At 39.0% G+C, this 24,266-nt stretch overlaps 1 protein-coding gene across 1 annotated transcript; it reads left to right on the top strand.

Moving 5' to 3' along the window:
• The first annotated feature begins 66 nt into the window (after nucleotides 1-66).
• On the top strand, nucleotides 67-23,745 carry LOC141898611 (mediator of RNA polymerase II transcription subunit 13-like). The gene is made up of 24 exons (XM_074784607.1): nucleotides 67-248; nucleotides 873-1,137; nucleotides 2,195-2,279; nucleotides 4,556-4,639; nucleotides 7,414-7,559; nucleotides 7,880-8,059; nucleotides 8,360-8,774; nucleotides 9,232-10,143; nucleotides 10,479-10,819; nucleotides 11,156-11,286; nucleotides 11,575-11,671; nucleotides 11,850-12,010; nucleotides 12,399-12,571; nucleotides 12,994-13,718; nucleotides 14,441-14,563; nucleotides 15,267-15,529; nucleotides 16,029-16,338; nucleotides 16,417-16,614; nucleotides 17,075-17,301; nucleotides 17,423-17,605; nucleotides 18,143-18,775; nucleotides 19,122-19,532; nucleotides 19,736-19,851; nucleotides 19,980-23,745. Exons 1-24 carry the CDS (start codon nucleotides 180-182, stop codon nucleotides 20,110-20,112), a joined length of 6,381 nt encoding a protein of 2,126 aa, XP_074640708.1. The 5' UTR covers nucleotides 67-179; the 3' UTR covers nucleotides 20,113-23,745.
• Nucleotides 23,746-24,266: the final 521 nt, after the last annotated feature.

Below are 24,266 nucleotides of genomic sequence, written 5' to 3'. Positions count from 1 at the left end.
GAATTGGCGAATCACAGGCGTCTTTCCTTACCGCCTTGTTGTTCTTACAGTCGCCATTACCGTCGCCATTTTCTGCAATTACTGGATGATTTTGACGGTTTTAGCTCGATTTATGGACCTATTCGTCACGTAGTTAGGTTTCGAAATATTTGAACCCCGTATTAGACCATGGAGTGACCATGAGTCACCCAAATCCGCTGATAAACGGCTGTAGTCTCGAGGATTGCTACACTAATCTCTTCGCACTGGTAAGTTCCAAAATAGTGTCGTTGGTTTGACGTGAAATGATGAACTCTTCTTCCGTTTCGTTCTCAATGATTTAGTTATTTATCGGTATCTGCGCGAAATATCTTTCGGGTGATTTCGAATTGGGATTCGGTGTCTTTTTGTTTGCGAGAACGTGACTGAAATTTCGTAAACGATGCCAAATTGTTGACCCATTTTGACAGATGCTAAATCTAGGTAGCGCTACTGACATCGGATGAAAGCATCGATAGATTATTTTAGCCGGAATCAAATATTGGTAGGGAAAGACTGCAGTTCAGTCCACCTTTCTGCTGTGTGCTTATGATAGCAAAACTAAGGGTTTAGGCATTATTGGCGGTATGTTGGACACTTGAAGTGCTACCCTTGAACTTTCTTATTCCAGTACACATGCATTGCTTGACTGATTGACAGAGAATATTTTTTGGATATTGATTTCTTTGAACGCTATTTTAGATTCGTTTGGAATATGTTTTTGCCGTTGCTATACTATAGCTAGATAGAACGGCTTTTGACTGGTATTGGATTGCTGTCACGGCTAAATAATAGGATTATTTCGGGTAATTTGTATCATACGAGCTTAACGTTAATCATCATATATATTTCAGACTGATTTGACAGGAATCAAATGGAGGAAGCTATGTGCTGAAAACGATAACGTATTGTTAGTGGATCCCCTGGACGATCCAGTGCTGCTGACGTTCAGTCGGTGCATCCAGAATGATATCCTCTGCATCTGGAAGAGGGTTCCTCGAGCCAGCGTTCATCACAGAGGACCGGCCGAATTGTCACACGGCAAAGAATTGTGGATATTCTGGTACGGCAAAGACGAGCCGACGAATATCGATGAATTGATATCGAAGGATTTAACGCGTAAGTAAAATCAAATAACCATCTCATCGAGGCACCGGATTAGGAGACTACTATTTGAGAGTAGTTCGACTTCTCCCAAAAATATAGAAATAAGAAACATTACGGCGCAAGTTAGATATAGGTGAGAAATAGTGCTATTCATGTGCATTGGTTCGGGTTTAGAATATGGTGAGGTTAGGTGATAATAGTCTGCGCTATTTCTACTAATATCCGACTTTTGCCCAATTTAAGATACGTCAGGTAGTCTGGTCCACGTATCCGAGAAATGATACCAAATCTTTACGCCTCATCGGTAACGCTTCATTTTAATTCGTCAGAGTAGCTCCATTGTATTGGGCTGAAGATATGGTATCTAAAACGAACGTTGTGTTGTTAAGTAAGCATTGCTGAGAAGAGTATGTTTATGAGTGGAAGGATGTTTTCAGTGCTTGCAGTTTAAAGCTGTTGGATATTATGATCACCTGTGTGTGTTGTATGGAGTGCACTGTGTAATATGTGCCATTTACATGTTAACCTGAATCTACCGATAGTGTAAACAACGTGGTTCTCCTCGTGGTGAATGAAACGCAACAAAACGCGAGCAAAATTCAACTACGATCGAACTCAAGTCATCACAACATAACTTAATACGTTAGACCATCATTATGTTGATACCCGAATGACATCTTCCATTTAGTGGATTGAATTAGAAATACAAATTGGGACTAAAACAACTTATATAATATGGTAACTTGTGTGAGTTTGAGTAGTGGATCTTTTTTGAGCGCGAGATGTTTTTATAAATTATTTTGAAAATTTCCCAACCTACTGAACGTCGGCAAATGGTAGGTTCGATGATTATTTTGCCTCTTGTCGAGAAGTGACCTGAACCATCTGTTTGAGTATAATTCCTAGATTGTGTCCAGTTTCATGAAAATGTGTGTAAAACTTATTGAAAACGATTAAACCAATATTGCGAGTTAAACTTTTTTTTTAGAAGCTGGACAATAACGTTATGTATGATCAGATGCTGAATTGATTTATCGGTTTAATATCTTTCTCTTTCCTTCTGTTTTAGAACTTGATCGCGGAACCTGGGATAATGGATTGTCTTACGAGTGTCGAACGTTGTTATTCAAAGCCTTGCATAATCTCATTGAGAGGTATGAATTTAACGCTTTACTGAAACAAACATTGATTAAATTTATCACTTTGCCTGTGATTTTTTGATGTATTCTACGTATCTATAGGTAGGCAGCTGATTGGGGAATTCCGGACTTATTTTCCCTGGTCGAGGGTCAGGGAAATATCAGAGAATTTTGGATTCTTTGATCTGTAATAACCCTGTATGTAAAATTGTTTTTGTGGCGATATTGATTTGATTTTCTTTTTCCTGAATCTGGTGTATTATCTGATGATGATACTATTGGGAAATTCGATATTATGATGCATCAGTTGTATTGTTGATTAGGCATTGCAGGAAGTGAAACAAACACCTCCTCGTCTCCCCCCATTAAATACCAGTTAAATGTGCTTACCAGGAACTTTAGATGTATTGTTCATCATTAAAAGATCTCACTGAGATTGATCGTACCTGGGATACCAGTTATAATCAATCAGTCCATATTAGCATTGTGTGAATTACTGATAAGAAGAAAATATCTTGGCGCTTGTTCTTAAAACATGTTATTTTCAATGTTGGTCCTATACACTTGCTGGGAATGAAATGGGGCAAAGATGAGAAATCGAAGTACATAAGAATTGTTTACAGATTTTTAGTTCGAGTTCATTTGTACAAAATCGGAAATTTCGGTCCTGTTTTAAGTGAAGAATCTTCCGCCTGGCCTGAACCGGCAAGCTGAGTACCTGAACCTTATTGATACCTAAAAAAAAGTCGCAAGTAATTAGGGCCCTAAGAAAATATGTATTGTCCATATTAGCTGCAATTGATAAAGAATCTATTTGTCCTCGTTCGGACTAATGAATTGCTATTAATTGAGTTTGTATAGTGTGGTTATACCCGGTTAAAAGCATTTTCCCTCCGCGATGCAGGCCAATGACTTTACCGATGGGATCGCAGTCATTTCATGGTGGCCATAAATCATCAATGGTCTGTCGTCGTTGAGTTTAGTTGTAACAGAAGTAGCGCGATGGTTGCGTTGACGAATAGATGCGTCTCGTCACGGTATTGAAATACACGACCAACCAACCGACCGTCTTCTTCAACCGACCATCTTCACGGTGAAGACACTAGAAATTGATTAATCTTACATTATGCGCGATCATTCATAATCTTAATCTGAAGTCGTGCATATAAACATACACTGATTAGATCGACGATCCTATTGCTATTGACGCCTGGTAGTTTTTTTCGAGTGGCGAATTAAATTGATCAGCAAAATAGCGCCAATAAGTAGAAAAAAACAGCGCTATACTTCGGTATTGTCAGCGCGTACATGTTTAGGACGTGCACCGCAGTTGTCATTCGACTATCGTCGCTGATGGCTAGATAAATCAAAGTCTTGCACGCTCTGCTTTAGCCCGAATCCTTAATTACATCCACTAACTCCATTATCATACAATGATCTATTCAGTGAGTGATTCGCGGCTATTCGCAGCCACGATCTTTAATATAACCCGGTCGGTCGCATATTCACCAGGGTGGATTATTTCGACGGGGACCTAACTACCACTACTATTCGAGCTCAACTACGTGCTACCCAAAAATATCTTAATACTCTGAAAATCTGAATAAACTCTTGTTCATTTTCAATTGAGCTGCCATTTTCTATGTCAAATTCATCTTTATATGGTAAACTGATACGATTAGAGTGTGTTTTGATATTACCAGAAATGTCGATCGCGTACTGAGATAGCGATTTAATGGATTTTAGAAAAAAACTATTTAATTTAATCTTACGCCATCAATCATCTGGAATATTTAGTATTTTACCGCATTGAGAGCGAATTGTTTATTTGTCTATTGTGTCGTTTGTGTATCTGTTTCAACTTATAGTCATCAGAGTCTAGTCGGCGTAACGCAGTCATCGAGGGTTGGTTCATGTTGAACAATATGTATATTGTATCGACGTATAAGAGAGATGACAACTCAATCTACGGGTTCCTCCGGTGTACTGCACAGTTATTCAGTCACATAATCTATTTATTAGCTGTAATCACCGGAGGCTAGTGAGATTGCAGTTGTGTGTGTGTGTGTGAACGAAATTTGTGCAGTTGATACGTGTGCATCATAATGTCACACATACACTGATACCATGGTGATGCAAATAAATACGTTTGTCCTAGAAAAAAAAATGAAGCTTTATTAATAAGGCTTGTCTCGTAGCTGTGGTAACCGAATCACAATATAGAATATCTTATCTCGTAATTGATTATCGCGTTAATCAACTTCTTTTTTTTTTTTTTTTCTAAATTGAAGGTGTTTGTTGTCGCACAGTTTCGTCCGACTCGGCAAATGGTTTGTTCAGCCTTACGATTGGACTTCCGGGCTTTTCGAGAAAAGGTAAGTCGGTTATACGGCAGACATCGGTCGAAAAACGCTTTATTCACATTTATATATTTATTTCCATCGACATGAAACTTAGAACATAAAAGATCGTGTTTAGATAGCGTTAAAAACCCTTGTAGTTCCTCAGCCTAAGTATCTAGAAAATGTGAAACGAGCAGAACGGCGTATTTTGCTCATTTGCGTTCATAGCTTCGATGTCTTTTCTTTTTTTTTATTGTGCCACTGTATGACCCTGTCGCTGTAGGTTGTATAGCGCAGTCATTGAAAACCTATTGTGGTAGGTCACTGCGGATTGAGATTAATTTGTGAACATATTATTGATCTGAGAGTATACACGACAAACGGGCAATACCACTACATCATTATACACGCAAGCTAGGCATCTGTGTCGAGTGTTGAAATCTATTGACGTTAGTCGGTTGGCGGCTGGCAGTATGTTGTCTGTTTGCCCTGGAGACGTAGAACCTTCGCCGCATAATAGACCGGGTCTTGATCCATCCACACGGCTGGCGCGCAGTGTCGCCGTGCGGTAGACTATTGTAATGCATAGCAATACAAACCATCCTCATTTATCGGCTCTCAAATGTGAGAGTCGATTGAGTTTCTTATATGGATCAGGAAAAATCACGGATTTCCGGATCTATCTTTCCCCGCGAGGAAAATAGGGGAATTCTGTCTTTTTGTAAACATCGGGGAATTTTAATTTTTGATATTTCTTTCATGCCGGTGACGAGTGGCATAATTAACTTCTCGAGAAGAGACAGCCCGCACTGAGGATATCTTATCATTTGATCAGGGAATTCTTGGTCCAGGAAGTATTGGGGGGGGGGAATTTTGGCCATCCTGTAAAATACTGGGGTCAGTTGCTCAAAAGTTGGTTTGAGTTAAAAAAGTAGTGGATAAATGCCATAAAGTGACAATTGAATTTGCGCTGTCACTATTGTATTTGTTCGACCAGGTAACTGTAACCACGTTTAGACTGACCGGCCAGCTGTAAATTATTTCATTCATGTCGCGGCATTTTTCCGTCCTATCTTTCGTGTACAATAATTTCAACTATTATCAGAAAACGACCACTAGAGGTTTTTTAATTGCTTTTTCGTTTTGTGAACCGGTTTCGTAGGGCTTCACGGCCGCCGCCGATGTTCGCAATGCTCGGATATTCCGGTATCGGTAGCGCTTCTTATAGCCGATTTCAAGTCTTCCGCATCGCGTCAAATACATTACAACTGTCACAGAATATAAATTAATAATTCAGTTGTGTTGTCGTATGATGATACATACACGCAGTGTGCGTTATGTAGCCGGCGCGCGTGGGAATCATGCCTGCTGATTGAAAACTGATTACGGAATCCTGGCGCTTATTTAATAATGAAATCGCTTTGTTTTATATCATGAAGAACAAAAGATAACATAAATCGGTTACGTTTGACCCTTTTGTGAATAAGCGTTGAATGTTATTTTTTCCCCGTGATGTGTCATGTAAGAAGCATTCGAAAGCTGAAGAAGTTGAAAATGTGTTAAATATACATGTGTTGTGTATATGTGTGTAGAATCTACTCCCGCTGAGAGTAGACCTGTATAATAGTTTTCCCTCTCTCTCTCTGTATTATGATTATTCTGGTTGATTTGTATTGTATGGTATAAGCAGGTGGGCTAACTACCACAGTCTACTGGAGACCTACAAAACAAGCATTCTCTGAATATTTACAATTTAGGCCATTTACTGTGTATTGTAGTGTATAGGTGTCTAATTATCGTTGTTACGATACAACTTGACGAAAGCGCGAAATGATTTTTATTAGAGAAACTAATTTAAACTCGTTTTGTGACTTTTAGTTGATAATGATTTATTTCAATTTTATGGTCAAATGTCAAGTAATGTTTTTGTTGCGTAACCACCTACTTGTAATGACTGTTATGTATCGCGGATTTATCAATATATCCATGTCCAACATTTGCTTTCAAAAATACTTAGCCGTGACATGTACAGAATAAAGCCATTGAATATCAGACATATGATAATGGTATTTATTTATACAGTTGCGAAATAGATCGATTTTTCTTCGGGATTTTTTCTGAGAGTCTTCATTACTTTCGCGCATAGTGTAGGTGCATATGATTCGGTGTGTTATCATCGGCTGTGTACTGTATCTGCCGGACACGTTGCTGTGTACTGTATCTGCGCGGCACGTTGCCACTTGTCCAGACTAGTACAACAAGATCAAACACACCAGACACCATCTATATATGTACTAAGGCATGATGACAAACAAATAGAAAATCAAAGTTTTCATCTGCGCAGTGTCCTGACTCTCATCGCATGGAATAACACACTCACACATATCAGTTAATATTATTCACATAATTCCACCTGTATTGAATGAGTTGAATTCATTATGTATTTATGAGTTCTATGTCTAATCTGCGGTGTGTATATCATCCTACATAAATACATTATTCATTTCGATGAAGTTAAACGAATGTATTTTTACATGCAGAAATTCAATACTGTATTCTATAATCAAAGTGTAAATATTTACGATTCAGCTGGGTTTATATAAATCAATGTTGTAATATGCAATATTTCATATCTGTAGATAATGATACATTATAAAGAATCAATTGATCAATTTATTCTCTGTATGGTAAATATATGATATATGATAGCTTTGTCCTGTTCTTTGACTGAATGTTTCGAAATATTTTTAGGTTCTCGAATCTTTTCTCTCATATCATTCAGTATTTCTTCTTGTTTATATTTTCAGTCCACATTTTTCCATTGCATTTTCCTTCTTTCTCCACGGGGAGAGTACAGTGTGCTCAAGTATCGATGTCCGACAACATCCGCCTGTGCACCGCCTTACGCAGGAACTCCTCAACTCCGCTCAGGATCCATCAACTGAAATACAAGGTAAAAAGATTCCTCAACGATTCACGGCCATTCTAGGGGTCAAATTGATATGAAATGTGAAAATGTGAAAATCATGCGATCGATTTAAAAAGTGTCTCATATTTTTATCCCCTTTTTTATGCCATGTTTACTGAACAGCTCGAAATTTATGCTCATCAGTAACTGCTATGTGAAAATCATGGTATTTCGTTGCGAAAATGATAAGAAGATTCCTGAGTTCATCAATCTGTCCCCTGACTATTTTTATGTTGCCTCATGTTTTGACTTACGAATATGATATTGACTTCTGGTTTATTTTATTGTTGCTATCGTTATTGCAGTGATTCTGGCCCCTTATGGCCTAGCGGGCACGTTGACCGGGCAGAGTTACCGCGACTCAGACCCGTATACCCGCAAACTAATGGATGATTGGAGGCAGTTCTATCCGATAATGAATGTCAGAGATAAAGAGTATCCGAACTCGGATGAGAAGCTGCCAAATATGGTCGAGGTGAAAGTCGGTATGTATCTGAAAAGCAGGTCTACATGAAAGTCATGTTCATATGTATGAGGGGCTTGTTAGATTGTGTATCGAATAAGTTTGGTATTTTCGTTAAAATTTCAAATTAACACCAAGAGTAGCGTACCATCCTTGATTAAGTGTGGTATTAAGTAATTCCTTCATAGCAGAGTTTGACTGAACTGCAGTCAGACCGATAGTCGTACTGTTCCTGCCTGATCCTCAAGTCGGAACTTTAGTCTCGTTCCTGCTTATAAAATTTCCGAACGTTTTTAGTCAGTTTCTGATGGATTAATTTCAGGTGGAGTTCGGATGCGTTACCCATCGTGTTTCGTGCTGGTCACCGATATGGACGATACTACGCCGCACATGGCCACCCCGAACCACCCGGTAACCGGTAACATCCGTCGTCAGGTGTCGATCGTCTCCAATTCGTCGTTGACTCCTCCGACTTCGCCGTGCGATCAAACGAACGTTTGCGGCGGAGAAGCCGGCGCCAAATTATCGGGTTTATGCGGAGGTAACGTGGTCGATCCCGCCGGACGTACGCCGAACGGTCGACTGATGGGTAACCATGTGATCGAACGCGTTACGCAGGATGTAAGCGTCGCTCCTCAGGGCCGGCGTCAACCGGTTCAAAACATGGAAAACCCGGACGATCCAGCGAACTGGGATTGCACCGACCCGACTCATAAAAGTCATTGTGGCTGTTCAAAGTAAGAATTATATCCCGGACTTATTTTTGTTAATATCGCCGACTATTTCCAGTCCTAATGAATATGGGTAAGATACACCTTCCACCCATCAACTCTGAAGATGAATGGAACGATTCCTCCCGAAAAGTGTAGGAGAACAAAAAAAATATTCCCGAACAGCTAGAGCATATTCTGGTCGAAACGAATGATACGCCAGAAGAGATATTTTGGAATCGGCAAAGACCAATCGAAACCTGCCTCGGTACTCGTCGGCTCTAGAACTGGGTCCCTAGACTCGAAACTATCACCGAAATCTAATGATGGTGATGTTATAAAAAGCCATCCACATTGCCTGTTGTATAATGTGACCAATTCATGGATAGAATAACCCGGGCTTATGTAGAATGTGATTTCTGATTGGCTAAAGATGAGAAAGTAATTATACACATGGTATTAACAAGTACACATTTCATTTCAGGTTGAAGTTGAATAAGCCGCGTCCAGTCGGACTTAGTTCTCAGAATAAGGATAAAGCGTCGATGATTCCCGGTGGCAAGTATACGAAACTGGAGAAAGGCGACAAATCGGAGAAACTGCAATCGAAACATTCGCGTGTGAATTCATTTCATCGCCGATCGCACGTCAGCGAGGATATTATACAAAACGACGTCGATCTCGTCATGCAGAGGATCGCTAATCCTTCGTTAACGAACTTTAAAGGTCCGGCGACCGGCAGCAGCGGCAGCAGCAGCGGTGGAGGTGGCGCTAGCGGTAATAATATCCCACCACCGATACGGACTACGAACTACGAGCAGCAGGGCGTGGAATCACCGCATTCTGCTGCTCCGTCGCCGCTAGTCGCGTCGCACAGTCAACCGGCGGTGAATGCGGCCGCCGCGACTGACGCGACGATGCCGACGCTCAGCCCCCACCCGCCGACTACCAGCGCCGCCAACAACGCCGCCGCCGTCAATAAACTCGATAAAGATCCGAATCGTCACCACCACCAGTCAATCGCGCAAAATGAATCTCAACAACAAAACGGAATAATCAATAACAACATCATCAATCACCATCAAAATAATCAATCATCATCGTCTGCGAACTCGAACCCAGCGGCGGATATAGTTTACGGCAAACCACCGGGTTCCGTACCGAAAACTGAACCGTACACGCCTACATATCACATGAACGGTAGCGTCGATAGCTGCGCGTCGAAATCCGAGAAAACCACATCGTTCAGCGACGGATTATTACCGACGTGGATGGACGCGACGAAACACACCGATAAAAAAGGATTTAAACGGCCAGTCTTGCCGGGAACGTCTGTGGAAGGCGATGAGGTCAGCGAGTGTAAATCGTTGTACGATTTCTCATCACTGAATACCTGGTAAGTGCTGTATGTTGTTCAGGGTTCTTACTGATCAGGGAATCCGGATTTATTTTTTTCAGCAGGGAAACTGTTCATGAAACTGATGAAAAAAGGTCATGGAATTAGAATTTTGGTGTTTTGTTGTTCTCGGCGGGGCTTGAGAAGGAATACTTGGTATCTTTTCATCAGGGAATGCTGCAGTGAATTTTGTTCTGATATCACTTTAAGATTGATATGCTTTTAAAGCAATAATAATTCGGCACGATAGTTTAGAATGAGTCTTCTGTACTCACTGTAGTTTTGATCTAAGAGGATAGATTTGTGTTGACAAACTTAAATTTTCTCAATTTTAGGCTACAACATCCGGTGAAGAAGTTAAAATCAGACAGTTGTGGCAAACTGGATAATTCACGGACTATGAATCAAATGAATAGTGGATTTAATTGCCTCGCCGGTACGCGTGCACCGATGAGGAGTCCGTCTCATATGTCTAATGCGCCGAATAATCACGATATTTACGACCCGTACGAATTCCGCGAGGATTTTGACCCCGGTGCGTCGTTGCAGTGGAGTTCGTTGCGACATCGCGACGACTTCTTCCCGCGTCCGTCGCCGTTCGGAATCAAAGAGGAGGATAATAAAGATTTTAAGAATCGGAAAGACGAAAAATCGGGCAGCGTCGGAGCTGGAGGCGGTATGTACAGTAGTTTGTCAACACGCCACCTGGTGTTGTGACTAATAATAGAGTTTTATCCGGTCGAAATAAGTGAAACTGAACTTTTTTGGCCCAGTTGCAGAGTCTTGATATCAGTCCAAAAGTGGTCTTATATCTGCAGACTATTCTTTAGTAGTTAGGTTGGCTCTAGAACTAAAAGTTGGTCTTAAATTGTTAAACCTGTCTTTTTACTCAAGCTGATTGTTAGTCACACATTTATTATATATGAATGTTTTATGTAAGTGCCTTAAAGCATTGTTTATCGAATAAGGCACCAAATATGGTAAATGATGATAATGATAATATGTATTGTAGACATGACAGCTGCCTCGCCACATACTCCGACTGCGCCTACTAGTCTAATGAGTGAGAAGGATTTAGTACCGGCTTACGGTGATCTCGATCATATATTTGACACGTCGGGAGACGAGAGCAATGATGATACAGTAAGTTTCACGATTGTATGCGGCATTTCGATAACGATAAACAGAAGATTGAGTGTAAATTTTCTGATTGCGTGTTTCAGGCTGTCAGCCCTGTCATTATTCGGGGTGGCATCGTAAGTACGAGTGTAACTCTGTGCCTGCCTGCCCTGTGTTTTCATAACTATTTTGAATTTTGCTAATTATTTGAACTTGGAATTGATGATTGATATGTTGCGTATCTGGATGAATTGTAGTATATTTCCAAGTCTGATAGTACGCGCGCTAGATCTGATTTCTTCTATGTATTAGTTTCAGGAACCTTCAGCGATAAAGATAACCGAGGATTGTAATACTAAAATAAACAAGGGCAGCAGTTTAAACAGCAGCACTGGTTCAGAAATGATAGGTTAGTTTAAACACTTACAACATAAACTGGATCATGCGGACGTTATTTGTCCTGGACCAGATCATAGTCAAATTTTTGCCTCGGTTAAAAAATGCTTGTGTGGTCGAGGTATATCAGATATTGTCAATACTTGAAGAGATGAAACTATTCAAGTATATATTTGTTGTTTGAAATTCAGGTCCGACGGAACTGTCTCGGATGTTTCCCACTCCGCCTTCATTAGAGAACAACACTGCTCCATCACCTGCTGATAATGCTCACGATCATCTGATGATCATGGATCATCATATGTATACTCCGAAACCAGAACCGATTCTAACGCCGGAGGAACCGGAAAAGGTAGGTCATTTTGACCTGATTAAAAATTAGATAAACAGAACGGCATATGGGCCCTCAGCAGAAATACACAACTATTTAGAATGTGATCATTCATTATTTTCTATTATGGACCTTAGAAATAGTGATTGTCAATCTAGGAGGCCATACATATACACATACCTGATGAGGCTAAAGCGACTCAGCGAAATAGATTGTACTGTAATGTGCTATTTTCAAGGATGAATTTGATTATTGTTGTGGCTTTATTGATCGATCGACTCTAGCAAAGGTCTATACAAGTCATTAGTATATGTAGTTCACTTCAAATGCTTTTACGCTTGAGTAGTGGAACCAGGTCCTTAAGAGGTCTTTTCTTGAATGTATTTTAAAGTTAATTTTCAATCCGTAGGACTGGTCGTACGCGTTCAAGATTACGCCGGTGTCAATGTTCGTCGGTTCGCCGAAATATAACCCGATCGAGCTGCCTAGTTCTCATTCACCGTCAGTTCATATCCCAGCGACGTGTTTCTATAAACCGTCGTGGCAGTATCCGTTGCCTATGATCGAGAAGCAGCCTATGAGGTAAGGTATTTTAGTAATTATTCGTCGAAAAGTCTTGAAATTAATTTCAAAAGTCATTCTATTTTTGTCTGGGACAATGGTTTCTAGTCTAATCAGCTAAGTACCCATTGGCTAAACATATTAATTGCCATTGTAAACATCTATGAACTTTAACATTCTCTCCTTGAATACTCCTTAAATGGGGAACGCAAAAGTAACAACCTTGAGGCATTACTCAACTAGTAGAAAACTTCACTCATAGATTATTGAATGTCCTCTTATTTAAGTATAAAAGTATTGCTGAATTGTTATAAGTATATAGTTGAAATGTTGAATTGACTAGCTCTATCAAATCAGATTTTATTTTACATGCTTAGAGTGTGATTTTCATACACAAACACGTGCATAGCGTTTAATCAATGGTTTTGTCCTCTGTTTTTCAGTCAGTACAACAGTTTGCCGTCCATGGATAATATATCGTGTCGGGGACCGCCGGAGCGGATGATGGCGATGGAAACATCGCCGGCCATGTTCCAGGGCGGTTCGCAACAACGGACGCCTCTTAGTTACGAACTACAATCGCCGGCTTCCAACGCTTCGTCGTACATGAATAAAAACCTGAGCTCGATCGACAACCACGGCACGAACAGTCAGATACCCGAGGCTCACGGTCTCATAGTCAACATCGTATTGTCCGATTCCATAGTGAACATATTTCGCGATCACAACTTCGACAGTTGTAACATCTGCGTGTGTAACTTAAGTATAAAAGGTGCTGATTCGGGATTATATTTAGCCGATCCAATGGGCATGTACGAACCGCAGGACCGGTGCTCGTGCGGTTTCAGCGCGGTGGTCAACCGTCGCTACGGATACTGCTCGGGATTGTTTTACGAGGACGAAGTCGACGTCACCGGAATACGCGACGACCGCTACGACCGACGCAAACCGTCGTTGCTGTCGTTGGCGGCCGATAATAATAACCAGCAGGGCAAGGACCCAACTGCGGCGAGTGAGGACGTGCCGCATGATATACTGCATTTACTACAGGATCAAGTCGCTAATGTATTTACGTCGTGTTCTGTGTTACGTATGTTGGAACAATTACGGATTAGCGCGATGAACAATAGCAATACAAGTGGATTAGTCAATGTGCTAGAAGTCAAAGGTAAGCGCTGGGCTTAAACTACTACAGTCAAACCCGCTTAAATCATTATCAGCTTATGTTATTTAAGGTGAACTTGTACGTAGACATATGTAAAACGTCATGATTTTAAAATCGGATTTTTCATGAACCAAATAAATTTGGTCGGCCCCAAATGATGCGTAACCCCTTAAAGCTTTCAATTGTTTTTGGAATCCAAGGAATTGATAAGCACAAAATTCACAATTTTCACTGGTAAGCTTCCCTGGAGTTGCCATGTTTGTTTTGAATGAAGAGTAGTGACATCTAGCCTATCAGATATCAGGCAAACGAAATAACAACAAAGACGTTTAATTACTGTTGCGTGATTGGTGTAATGACATGAATTTGAATATACATCTGAATCCTGTATCATTAAGTCAATCGCTTTAAAACCTTTTCAAAAATGCCTCATGGCAGTTGCTTGGAAAACTTTTCCGGGTATGGAAATGTTTGGGAATTTGATAAATTTTCCATTAATCCTGGAAGTATTTGGGATATCCATTTAATACTTAATGTAGCATTGCAAAGGTCAATCAACTCTCTTCAGCTATCTTTCTTGAAAATCACCGTCATCTAACTAGTCACCACAAAACTGTTGATGTTGGTGTGTCTGTCAATGAAGGCTCCGTTTTCTAAAGGGAAAACTAAAATCACTGTAACTGTAGGCATTTATGTGATTTGTTTCATTTCGTGCTGTTTTGCAGATACTCGACGTGTGTGTTTGAGTGCCTTTGAACAGGGTAAACAAGCGATGGATAACTGTTCTCCTACGAAACTAGACGATCCGCATAAATTATCGTCAATTCATAAATGGCCGCATGTGCCAGGTTAGTACTAATTACATTGAAATTGTTATTTAATGAAATATTTTGAATTCTACCAGCGGAATTCCTCTTGCTGAGTAAAGGTATGATATCACTGATCGTTGAGTCGGTGAATCTTTCAAACCATAATGAACTTCAATATCGGTTCAGTATCAATGAACAGCTGTAGCAGCTGCGTATGTAAAATAATCGTTGTGAGCACTTGCGTATAGGAAATGTTAACAATTGAGTTGATTGAAATCTATTTTGTGAAGCAGATGATATTCAGAAATATTCGATCTTGAATAATTTTTTCATATTTGATGCGCGTTCAATAATGTGAATATCATTTAGAACCGATCATCTATAGACATATCGTATGCATAGATAATATGGTGCATGTACAATGCACGGAGGAACCTCATTAGAACAGATTTCAGGGAGTTTAACAATAATGGCTTCGATTTAAGACTGTATAGCCAATCTATCACCTTTAGATCAGTCTTAGACCAATTTTGGACTTAAACCTGGGCCAACCAGAAAATATGTTTACAACAAATAGTTCACAGCATTCAGTATGAAATAATTGAAAGAAATTCTAGGTTTACAAAAAATTGTTATAGCTGAGGTTTTTTTAAGAAGATCCATTATTACAAAAGTTATCTAAATCATCCGAAATCTATCAATATAAATAGTATATAATTAATCAACGTTTTTGATTTTCTAGCCAAAGTGCCTGCCAATACTCAGGATATGGTACGAATGTTAAAGTCACTACAACCTCTTCTCCAAGATGCCATACAGAAAAAACGTACGACTCGGTTATGGGAGGCGACGTACACGATCACAGGTCCGCTGACGTGGAAGGATTTCCATAAATTAGCGGGTCGTGGGGCGGATGAAGCGTGCGAGCCACAGCCTATTCCTCCATTACTCGTTAAATATGAGAAGGATTGGTTATCATTATCGCCTTACGCCATACGTTACTGGGTACGTCTTCTATTGACAGTGATTATTCAAACTCATGAACAACTAGAAACTGATGATATCGAATCCTACACGAAGGATGAAAAATGAGAGCGTAAAATGTTTCCTTCAGTTAGTAGTTTATTCGAAGTTTCGACTATATTCTTAAAGCCATGGTAATGTGACAAAATTGAGATATTACAATCCAGAACCAAGATACTGATAAAGTAATATTCATGAACACAATTGATCCAGTCTAAAACTAAGAACGGAGCTAGATTGGTTGTCTTGGTTTATTCTAAAACGGAACGGCCCGTAGAACAGATTTTTCACTAGTTTTCCTGAAGATGACTTCAGACGAGTCGAAACATTGAATAAATTACTTGCTGAAAGAAACATTTTTGAAACTGAGTGAATTAATGTAGATGAAAGGAATTAATGAGTGTTTTTTCTCCCAGGGAAACTTCAAGTGAATTAATGTAGATGAAAGGAATTAAAGAGTGTTTTTTCTCCCAATTTTTAGGAGAAGTTATTTCTGGAACCATACTGTCATACGAAGGATATCGCTTACGTTGTCGTTGCACCCGAGAACGACTATGTGATTAATCATGTTCGGACGTTTTTCAAACAACTCGGAGTTATTTACGAACAATGTCGATTAGGTCGACACTGTCCCGTCGATAAAGTGCTTCGCGACGGCATTCTACGCGTCGGCAAAAAGGCGGCGAAGAAGTTGGCCGGCTACGAAGTCGATGACTGGTTCATGAATTTGGGTTCGTCGCCCACTGCTCATAGGTTGAGGTTGTACGCTCAAGCCTGTAGATACCATTTAGGTAAGTTTCTCCGTACAAATGACAAATGATGATGACCAGATTGACACGAGTAACAACTGAAATGTTGTTTATTTGCAGCACCGCATTTGGCAGAACAGAATCTGGATAAAACGCTATTCGAATCGAGCTCAAAGCGAACGCCACCTCCCCCGCCACCTCCACCGATGACTCAACCATCACCTCATCCACCGTCGTCACTAGACGGACAACAACAGAACCAACAACAACTCAATCAGTCGACTTCAGTGTCAACGCCGCAATCTCAAGATGAAAAAGGTTCGTTAGTCTATGGGATATTATTCTGACAATGATAATGTGAGCTTCTGGGCCTTTGAAATCAACAGACCAACATTTTATTTAACGATATTTAGTATTTCATTCTACATCTTATTGTAAATTAATTCGTGAATAGAAATATATACATGTTATGAGGACCTCTGCCAAAACCTGTCCCATAAGTTATCATGCGATAACGTGGTCAAAATTACATTTAAATTCAAAGAACTTTCTTCAAGATTTTTGCCTCCCACACAGATATTATGCAAATCTTTTCTCTTGATAAAGAGATTAGGGTTCATATGTAGTGCAATTTTTGTTCATTGCTCATAAAATTTTGAAAAATTATGGATGGATTTTAATCGAATGTCAGAAATCCAGGCTTGCGAACTATTGCCACATCGGAGTGTAGTGATAACTTATGCGAAATTGTCAATGAATATTTTTTCCTGATTTCCAGATGCTGAAACGGTCAATCAACCGGAGCGTGCCACGCAGAGCGAAACCGAATCGGATGATAAAGATGGCGCCAGTTGTCCTACGCTGGTTATTTATATGGTAGATCCATATTGTTACGGACAGGATTACGAGACGACTAGTCGCTTATCGATGCTCGGATTAACGCGTGTTTTCCATCAGATGAAACAGAATTTACCCGAACAAATGCAATGCAATATACAGTTACAGGTAACAATACACGGTCAATTCGTATTTGCGATTCAATTTACTTAGTGTAATTTGTCGATGCTTTGATGGAAAAGTTTTGACCAAATAGTTACGATCATCATGCAATCATTCTATTTTACAGATCATCCCACTGCAGACGATTTTAGATAAGACTACAGCAGATACACAATTACAACTGCTGAAGTCGTTAGCATTTTCTGTATTCACGCAGAGTAAACGTCTGTTGGTGCACCAGATGGTGGGCAGGTCCCTCACTGGATTTGGACCAATTTCTGGCGGTGATGAGTTTCTCAAGAGTAAAGAGGTTAGTTCAATGCATCATCGGTATGAAATTGTATTCTCAATTTGAAAAGATTGTTGGTGGCTGGAGACGAATTGTCGGAAAGTGGCATACTGCGAATGTCTAGTCTTCCATCTAGTTCAAGATTTACCTGGCAGATGGCAGCACTGACTTGAAACAGCTGGGAATTGTTTCTAAATGTCGGAGTCAGTTCATAAATCGGCTAGCGAAGTAATTGACGATTTAAGAGTGGCACTGTGGCAGGATTTTGATTCAAAATAGTATGGAGGGGCTTACTTAATGCAAACCGCTGGACTAAGGCTAATACTATTTGAGAGTAGTTTCTATTCTATGAGCCTGACCACTATGAATATACTTAAGTACTTGTAAATGAGTACTTGTAAAATCAGTATGATTTATTGTTGATTTTTTAAAGAAAAAACCATCATTTTGATGTCAAATGTCTCAATTTGATGAAAACTATAATTAGAGATATCAGGTAGTCTGAAGGGGAACTCTAGGGGTTGTTGGTGAGTTTTTCAGGAATATATATTTTTTCAGCTTTCAAAGGGAGCGACTCCTCGACTGCATAGTCCGCTGTATATATTAGGAATGCCGTTGGATCGACCGTCTCTGATTGATTCCGGTGATAACGTCAGTTCCAGTTCGTTATTCTGCTGTTATTGTTTGTCGGAGGATCAGCGTTGGTTGCTGGCGACGATCACCGACGAACGCGGCGAACTATTTCAAAACTGCACGATCAACATCGAGATTCCGAATCGCAACCGTCGTAAAAAGGCGTCGGCGCGTAAAATCGGGCTTCAAAAACTGTGGGATTTCATCCTGGGAGTGATATCCATGACTACTATTCCATGGCGACTGGTCGTTCACCGTATCGGGCGTCTCGGTCACGGTGAACTGAAAGGATGGGCCGGACTATTGAGTAAAAAGAACCTGCTGCGAGTGAGTAAACGTATAAAAGAGATCTGCGGATCGTGTTCGCATCTCAGTAACAACGAGACGCCGTGTATACTGAGCGCGTGTTTAGTGTCGATGGAACCGCAGGGAACGTTCCAAGTGATGCCTGATCTGTTGAAAGAGGAAGAGAAACAAGCTAGTTATCGTCCGTTGACGACGCCTCGTGACGCGTCGGCCACACACATCCTCGTATTTCCAACATCAGCTACTGCTCAGGTATTTACAACTCATTTTATGAACTTATCATTGTTACAACTCATTACGCAATGTAAGTTGTTTGTTAGGTATTGAATTCTGACAATAGTGACCGAATTCATGTCAAAATCGTTCAGCTTTTAGGTAATTTAGTTTTTGATGTTCCCCCACCTGGAGCCTAATCGTGTAAGAAGAAATATTTCTTGTCATTTTCACGATCATAATTGCATAGTTTTGTCGGTGAAATTTGCGGATATGATTCAATTAAGATCAATTGCTACTAAGTATGAAACGTTTGAAGTATCAATGACTGGAGCTGTCAGAATAATGAGAAAGTTGTGATAATAACTTGTATAAATCATTGCAGGCTAATACTCAAGTCTACCAACAACAAGATCAGATTGACTTCTCATCAGCCATGGATGACGTAGGTTTAGACGATGAAGACATCAATCTAGCGATTGAAGATCACGATTTCAATTCATTCTTCGGTCTACAAGATTTTCCCTCGCCCGAAGGTTCGCCTCAAGGTGGTCCAACATCGCCCTCTGGCGGATTAGGTCTCGGAGTCGGAGGACACCATTCTCCGTCTCAGTTCTCCGGTATCGGTAAAAGCGGACTTGGTCTTCCACTAGATCCGCAAGAGGAGTCACCAAATCTGTTGCAGCAACCTCTCGCAATGGGTTATTACGTATCCACGGCTAAGGTTGGACCGATGCCTAAATGGTTCTGGTCATCCTGTCCACACCAGGAACACGTTTGTCCCGTGTGCTTCAAGGTATGTACATGTATTTGATTTTGATATTTTGATTTGTGTGAAAAGATATTCTTTAAGTTGAAACTCTTAAGGTTCCGAGTGAAAAGTGCTGGTTTTTACAATGAAAAAGAGATGATGTGAAAATTCTGCTATTCACTAATCCGGTGTGTGATAGTACTTGATCGCGGTTTTATGATCTAATCATTGCTCTGCTTTTGTTATAGTTCGCCCTTCATATCCACAGTCCATCTGTCCAACAAATACAAGATGATCTTTTCCATACGACGCAGACCAAAGTGAATCATCCTCTCGATTCTAGTTTTACCTGTGATGTCCTCCGGTAAGGTTCAAACCGCATTTAAAATATGTTCGATCTGGATTTGTGGAAAACCGGAATGATCCGAATTAAGTGAGTTCTATCGTACAATACAGTTTTCAAAACGAAATGTTTGTTGATTTTTATTTCAGATACGTGCTGGAAATGTATAACGCATTATCATGGCTGACAATGGACATGTCGACGAACGATCGAAGGTCTTGTTTGCCTATTCATTTCGTGGTGTTAATGCAGATGTATCACGCGCTAAACGCATTCGTGTGATCGCCACGCACGAGACCCGAGCATTTCGTAATCGCTACGAATGGATCGCGCCCGATTTAAATTCAGTAAACATTACTGATTACACATAGTCATTAGAAGATATATTGCGAAAAATATATATTCAAAATATTCAGGCTGTGATATTATAGTATTGTGAAAAAAAAATGCGGTTTTCGCGCATTTGAAAAGGATTTTTAAACATAAAAGCTCGACTTGAAAAATTAAACGTGAAAAACGGCAGCTAGCAGCGAGACGGGAGAAAAAAAGCAAGAATCTTAAATGCGGTCGTACGTATATACTCAGGAGTATGCTGTCGACGGGGTAAAGAGAGAAATGAAGTTGTGATATAAATTATTTAATTTAAAAGAAGAAAAAAAAAACATTGGGGGATACACACGTGTGTACAATACAGGTTGGATGAATCACAATGAAAATCAACGGCATGAACTTGATTACTGACGATGATTAAGTGCCATAAGGGATATATTTATATGAAACTACTCCGACCGGAGTTCTCCGTGCGTTAACTGGGATTAACTCCGGGAGTCCTGCTGAAGTATAAGATGACAAACTGTAAAAACTCGGCTCAAATTTAAACCGCGGCCGGGGATATTTTTACTTCTGGTCTCAATCGGTTATTTATTAGATATGATGATTACTGATGAAGTGATGTTGTTCGGTGCTATTGCACACATGCGCGCGCGCGCGCGCGCACAGACACATCGGGTACTCGCAGTGAGTACAACGTTGAAAATACTCTTTGAAACTTTAAGCATTTGCTCGGTCATCGTTGTTTAATAATAAGTCGCGTATCGATCAACTTTATCGTTTTGCGCGTATTTGAATATTTTTGGTTCGTAACACGGTATGAATCTTCAGTTGTGAAATATTCCATGATATGTGAACCTGCTATTATCATAAACAGCGTTTTAATGATTGTGTATATTTTCCAAGCACGGCGACAATAGGCGTGTGAAATGAAATTGTGCCGATTTTGTATATATTTATTATGATAAATTAAATGATATTATTATTATTAGGTAACCTATAAAGTAAGATTGTAGTTGAAAACTAAGGATCTGTAATAAGAGATACGACGATAATGATAGGCATTGGGATGAATGCAGAGGATTTTGGACAATTCCTCTTCATTTTGTCTTTAGCAATTCGTGAAAGACAATAGCATTATAATTATTTATGGGTTAAATTATTGTCAAAACATATTACGACTGTATGTAACTTCCTGCAGATAGGATATTATTATGAATATAGAATCGGTCTCTTGTTTGTTTGTATATTTTGTACATAATTGTTTTAAGAGATGAAAAATCTTTGTTATTACATTATTAAACGTATGATAATGAATGACCATGTGGTTTATCCCTAATAGATCATTATGTACCGTATATATGTATTATCATGTCATATCATTTCAATTTCGTGTCACACACCATTTGACGACAACTACAACGTGCTGCCAACTTCTTCATTACCCCACCAATAATTCTCAAACGCTGTTTCTTTCGAGTGAAACTTTGACAAATTTTTGGTAACCACTTTCGAAAAACTGATCAGATCTTTGTGTCATCGTCGTATAGCAGGGTTCTTGCGGGTTTTGGAAAGTTTTGGAAAAAGGAATTTTTTTCAATTTTTAGAAAATCTGGGTATGAAAAAGGTATGGAAAATGAAATTTGGAAATCCGTAAGAACCCTGATATTCAATAAGACCGTATTATGTATCAATGAAGTTACATAATACTAGTAATATATAATGTTTTATATCGGAGATTGCGCTATTAAGTTTCACCGTTATGAGTTAGGCTTTGACGATAGAGTTAACAATTTGAAAATGAAATAATCTAACTCCATAAAAAATTAAAGTTAAATTCAACTATAGATCCGGCTTCAGATTTCGGTTCTTTTAACGGAGACTAATCATCTATTCTTATTCCCTCTCATTAGTTGACATATTATATGATTTTTAGATGGCTTGTAGCTGAATTTGTGTAAGGCTCATTTGAGTTTCATGCCAAAGAGTTACTGTGATATGAGGTTGAATTAAAGGCCAGTAGCTTTATCTTAACTGTGGATACCCGTCATTGGTAAGGAATCTTTCGGACACCTCTGAAACATTTAAAACTAAACATATACTCATGAAATGTTGGATAAAAGTTCAGCTATTAAAACTGAAACACGGCGCATTTTTGAAGTTGCATTTTACTCTAAATTGTGCTTTCTGAATTGTTAAAGATGTCGGGTAAACAATTACGTAGTGATGCATTGAGTTTTAAAACGGATGTGTACATTCCCGAGAGCGTATTTTATAATGAATTTTTGAGCAGATAACAGACAAACCGTGAAAATTCGAATCTTTTCAAAATTATAAATCGCAGGTAGATCAGAGTGTAAGATGAAACATTTTTTCGAATCAAATTTCAGTTTAGATTACTTCTGTGTGGGTTGTTAATCCGGTTAAAACCATTTATCTGTGATAAATAAATCAAAAATTCAGACTAGACGGCTATTGTAGTGATTATAGCCATCGTGCAATAAGATATTGAATCCACTGAATTTCCCCCCATGTTTTAGCATCTTACAGTGCTGTTAAACAGATTTCATAAATTTTCATTCCAGTAAATTTTCCCAACTGTAATAAACGTCATTTAGATATTTTATATTCATCAAAATTGTAGCTCAATTGGTTTGACTCCTCCGCTCAGGTCAACTTGGTAAACATCTCGTCGGTTAATTTTACTAAAATTTATTTGGAAAAAAACCTATTTCCGTGATACACTGTGAAATATTTTGCAGTCCCATTATAACTGAGTATGGCGGAGTCTACTGTTTGACTGCGGGCATGTTTCTTGTTTCTTCCTATAGGGTAAAATAGGCCTAGAAATTGGTGAATGAATGTTCGGCAGAAAGTATTCGATGATATTTCTGTCAAGTGCTCAAATGACAGCAAAATCTACTATTACAATGACTTAAGTAAATGTGTCTAAAATGAAATAATGTGCATGCAATTTATACAGCAAAATCGTCCCAATGAATTTATCAATATGGTGACTGACCGAGATTAGCATTTTCTAATTTATTTTTTTTTCTGTACCATTTTGCATTTCAAGACTAGAAATAATCATGTCACTTGTAAATCCAACATTTCCGGAATATAGGAAGTTCGATTTAGTTCATTATTTTGTTTATTAACGGGTAATTGTGATTAGGATGAAGTTGTCATATCTTCCTGCAACATTCTTCATGAACTCGCAACCATTTCGTCATCAAAAAGTATTTATGATATTTTGTAAATAGATCGGAAGAATGGAAAATGTTTGTCCAGCATCATCAACGATCACAGAGTTTTTAACTGATACTATTGATAGGGTAGAAAATCATTCTAGCTGTTAACTTTATTGGAGAATTCTTCAGAAGTACTTTTCACGGTGGAAATTTTTATGCTCCCTGTTTCTTCCAGGCATCGTCGGAATATCTTCAATTATTCTCTACTCAACGCGTACTAGTGAACATATATTTCTGAGAACATGAAGTTATTTGTTGGTTTGGTACTCAAGATCTCTCTTGTGTTCTCTTTGAAAAAGAGCTAAATTCACATTGTAAGAAAACACTGTATTTTTGTACATTGTTATATCTAATAATAATAATAATAATAATGATAATAATAATAATAATAGTAATAATGATAATAAAAACTGAGCGGATATAATATTGGTAGGCTCTGTGATGTAAATTTAAATGTCCTCCACACTCATGGAAAATAATTACAATTATATCAGAAATGTATGTATTCTATACATTAACTCTATGTGAGTTATTTTTCGTAGCTAGTCAAATGAAAAATATTGAAAAAAACATTGTACTAGCTAATGAAAAATAAATGTCGGATTATGTAAAAAATACACAGGTGTTAACGTTTGTTTCATGCTTTTAACATTTGGATAATTTTGCATCTACTCGGTAAGACAAGCCGAGGAGTGCTGCCACCTAAGTGAAAAGCCACTGTCAGATCGGCGCTACAGTTCAAAAGAGGATTCCCCACTACACCAGTATGATTACCCATGAAAGTTCAGATAAAGCAGACATTATGTATAAATCAAAGAGTGGTCCGTGAAAAGAATTCCTTAATGATAAATATTC

Source organism: Tubulanus polymorphus, chromosome 2, assembly GCF_964204645.1.
Source record: "Tubulanus polymorphus chromosome 2, tnTubPoly1.2, whole genome shotgun sequence".
NCBI classification, from domain to species: Eukaryota; Metazoa; Nemertea; class Palaeonemertea; order Tubulaniformes; family Tubulanidae; genus Tubulanus; species Tubulanus polymorphus.
This window is presented reverse-complemented; position numbering and strand designations above follow the sequence as displayed.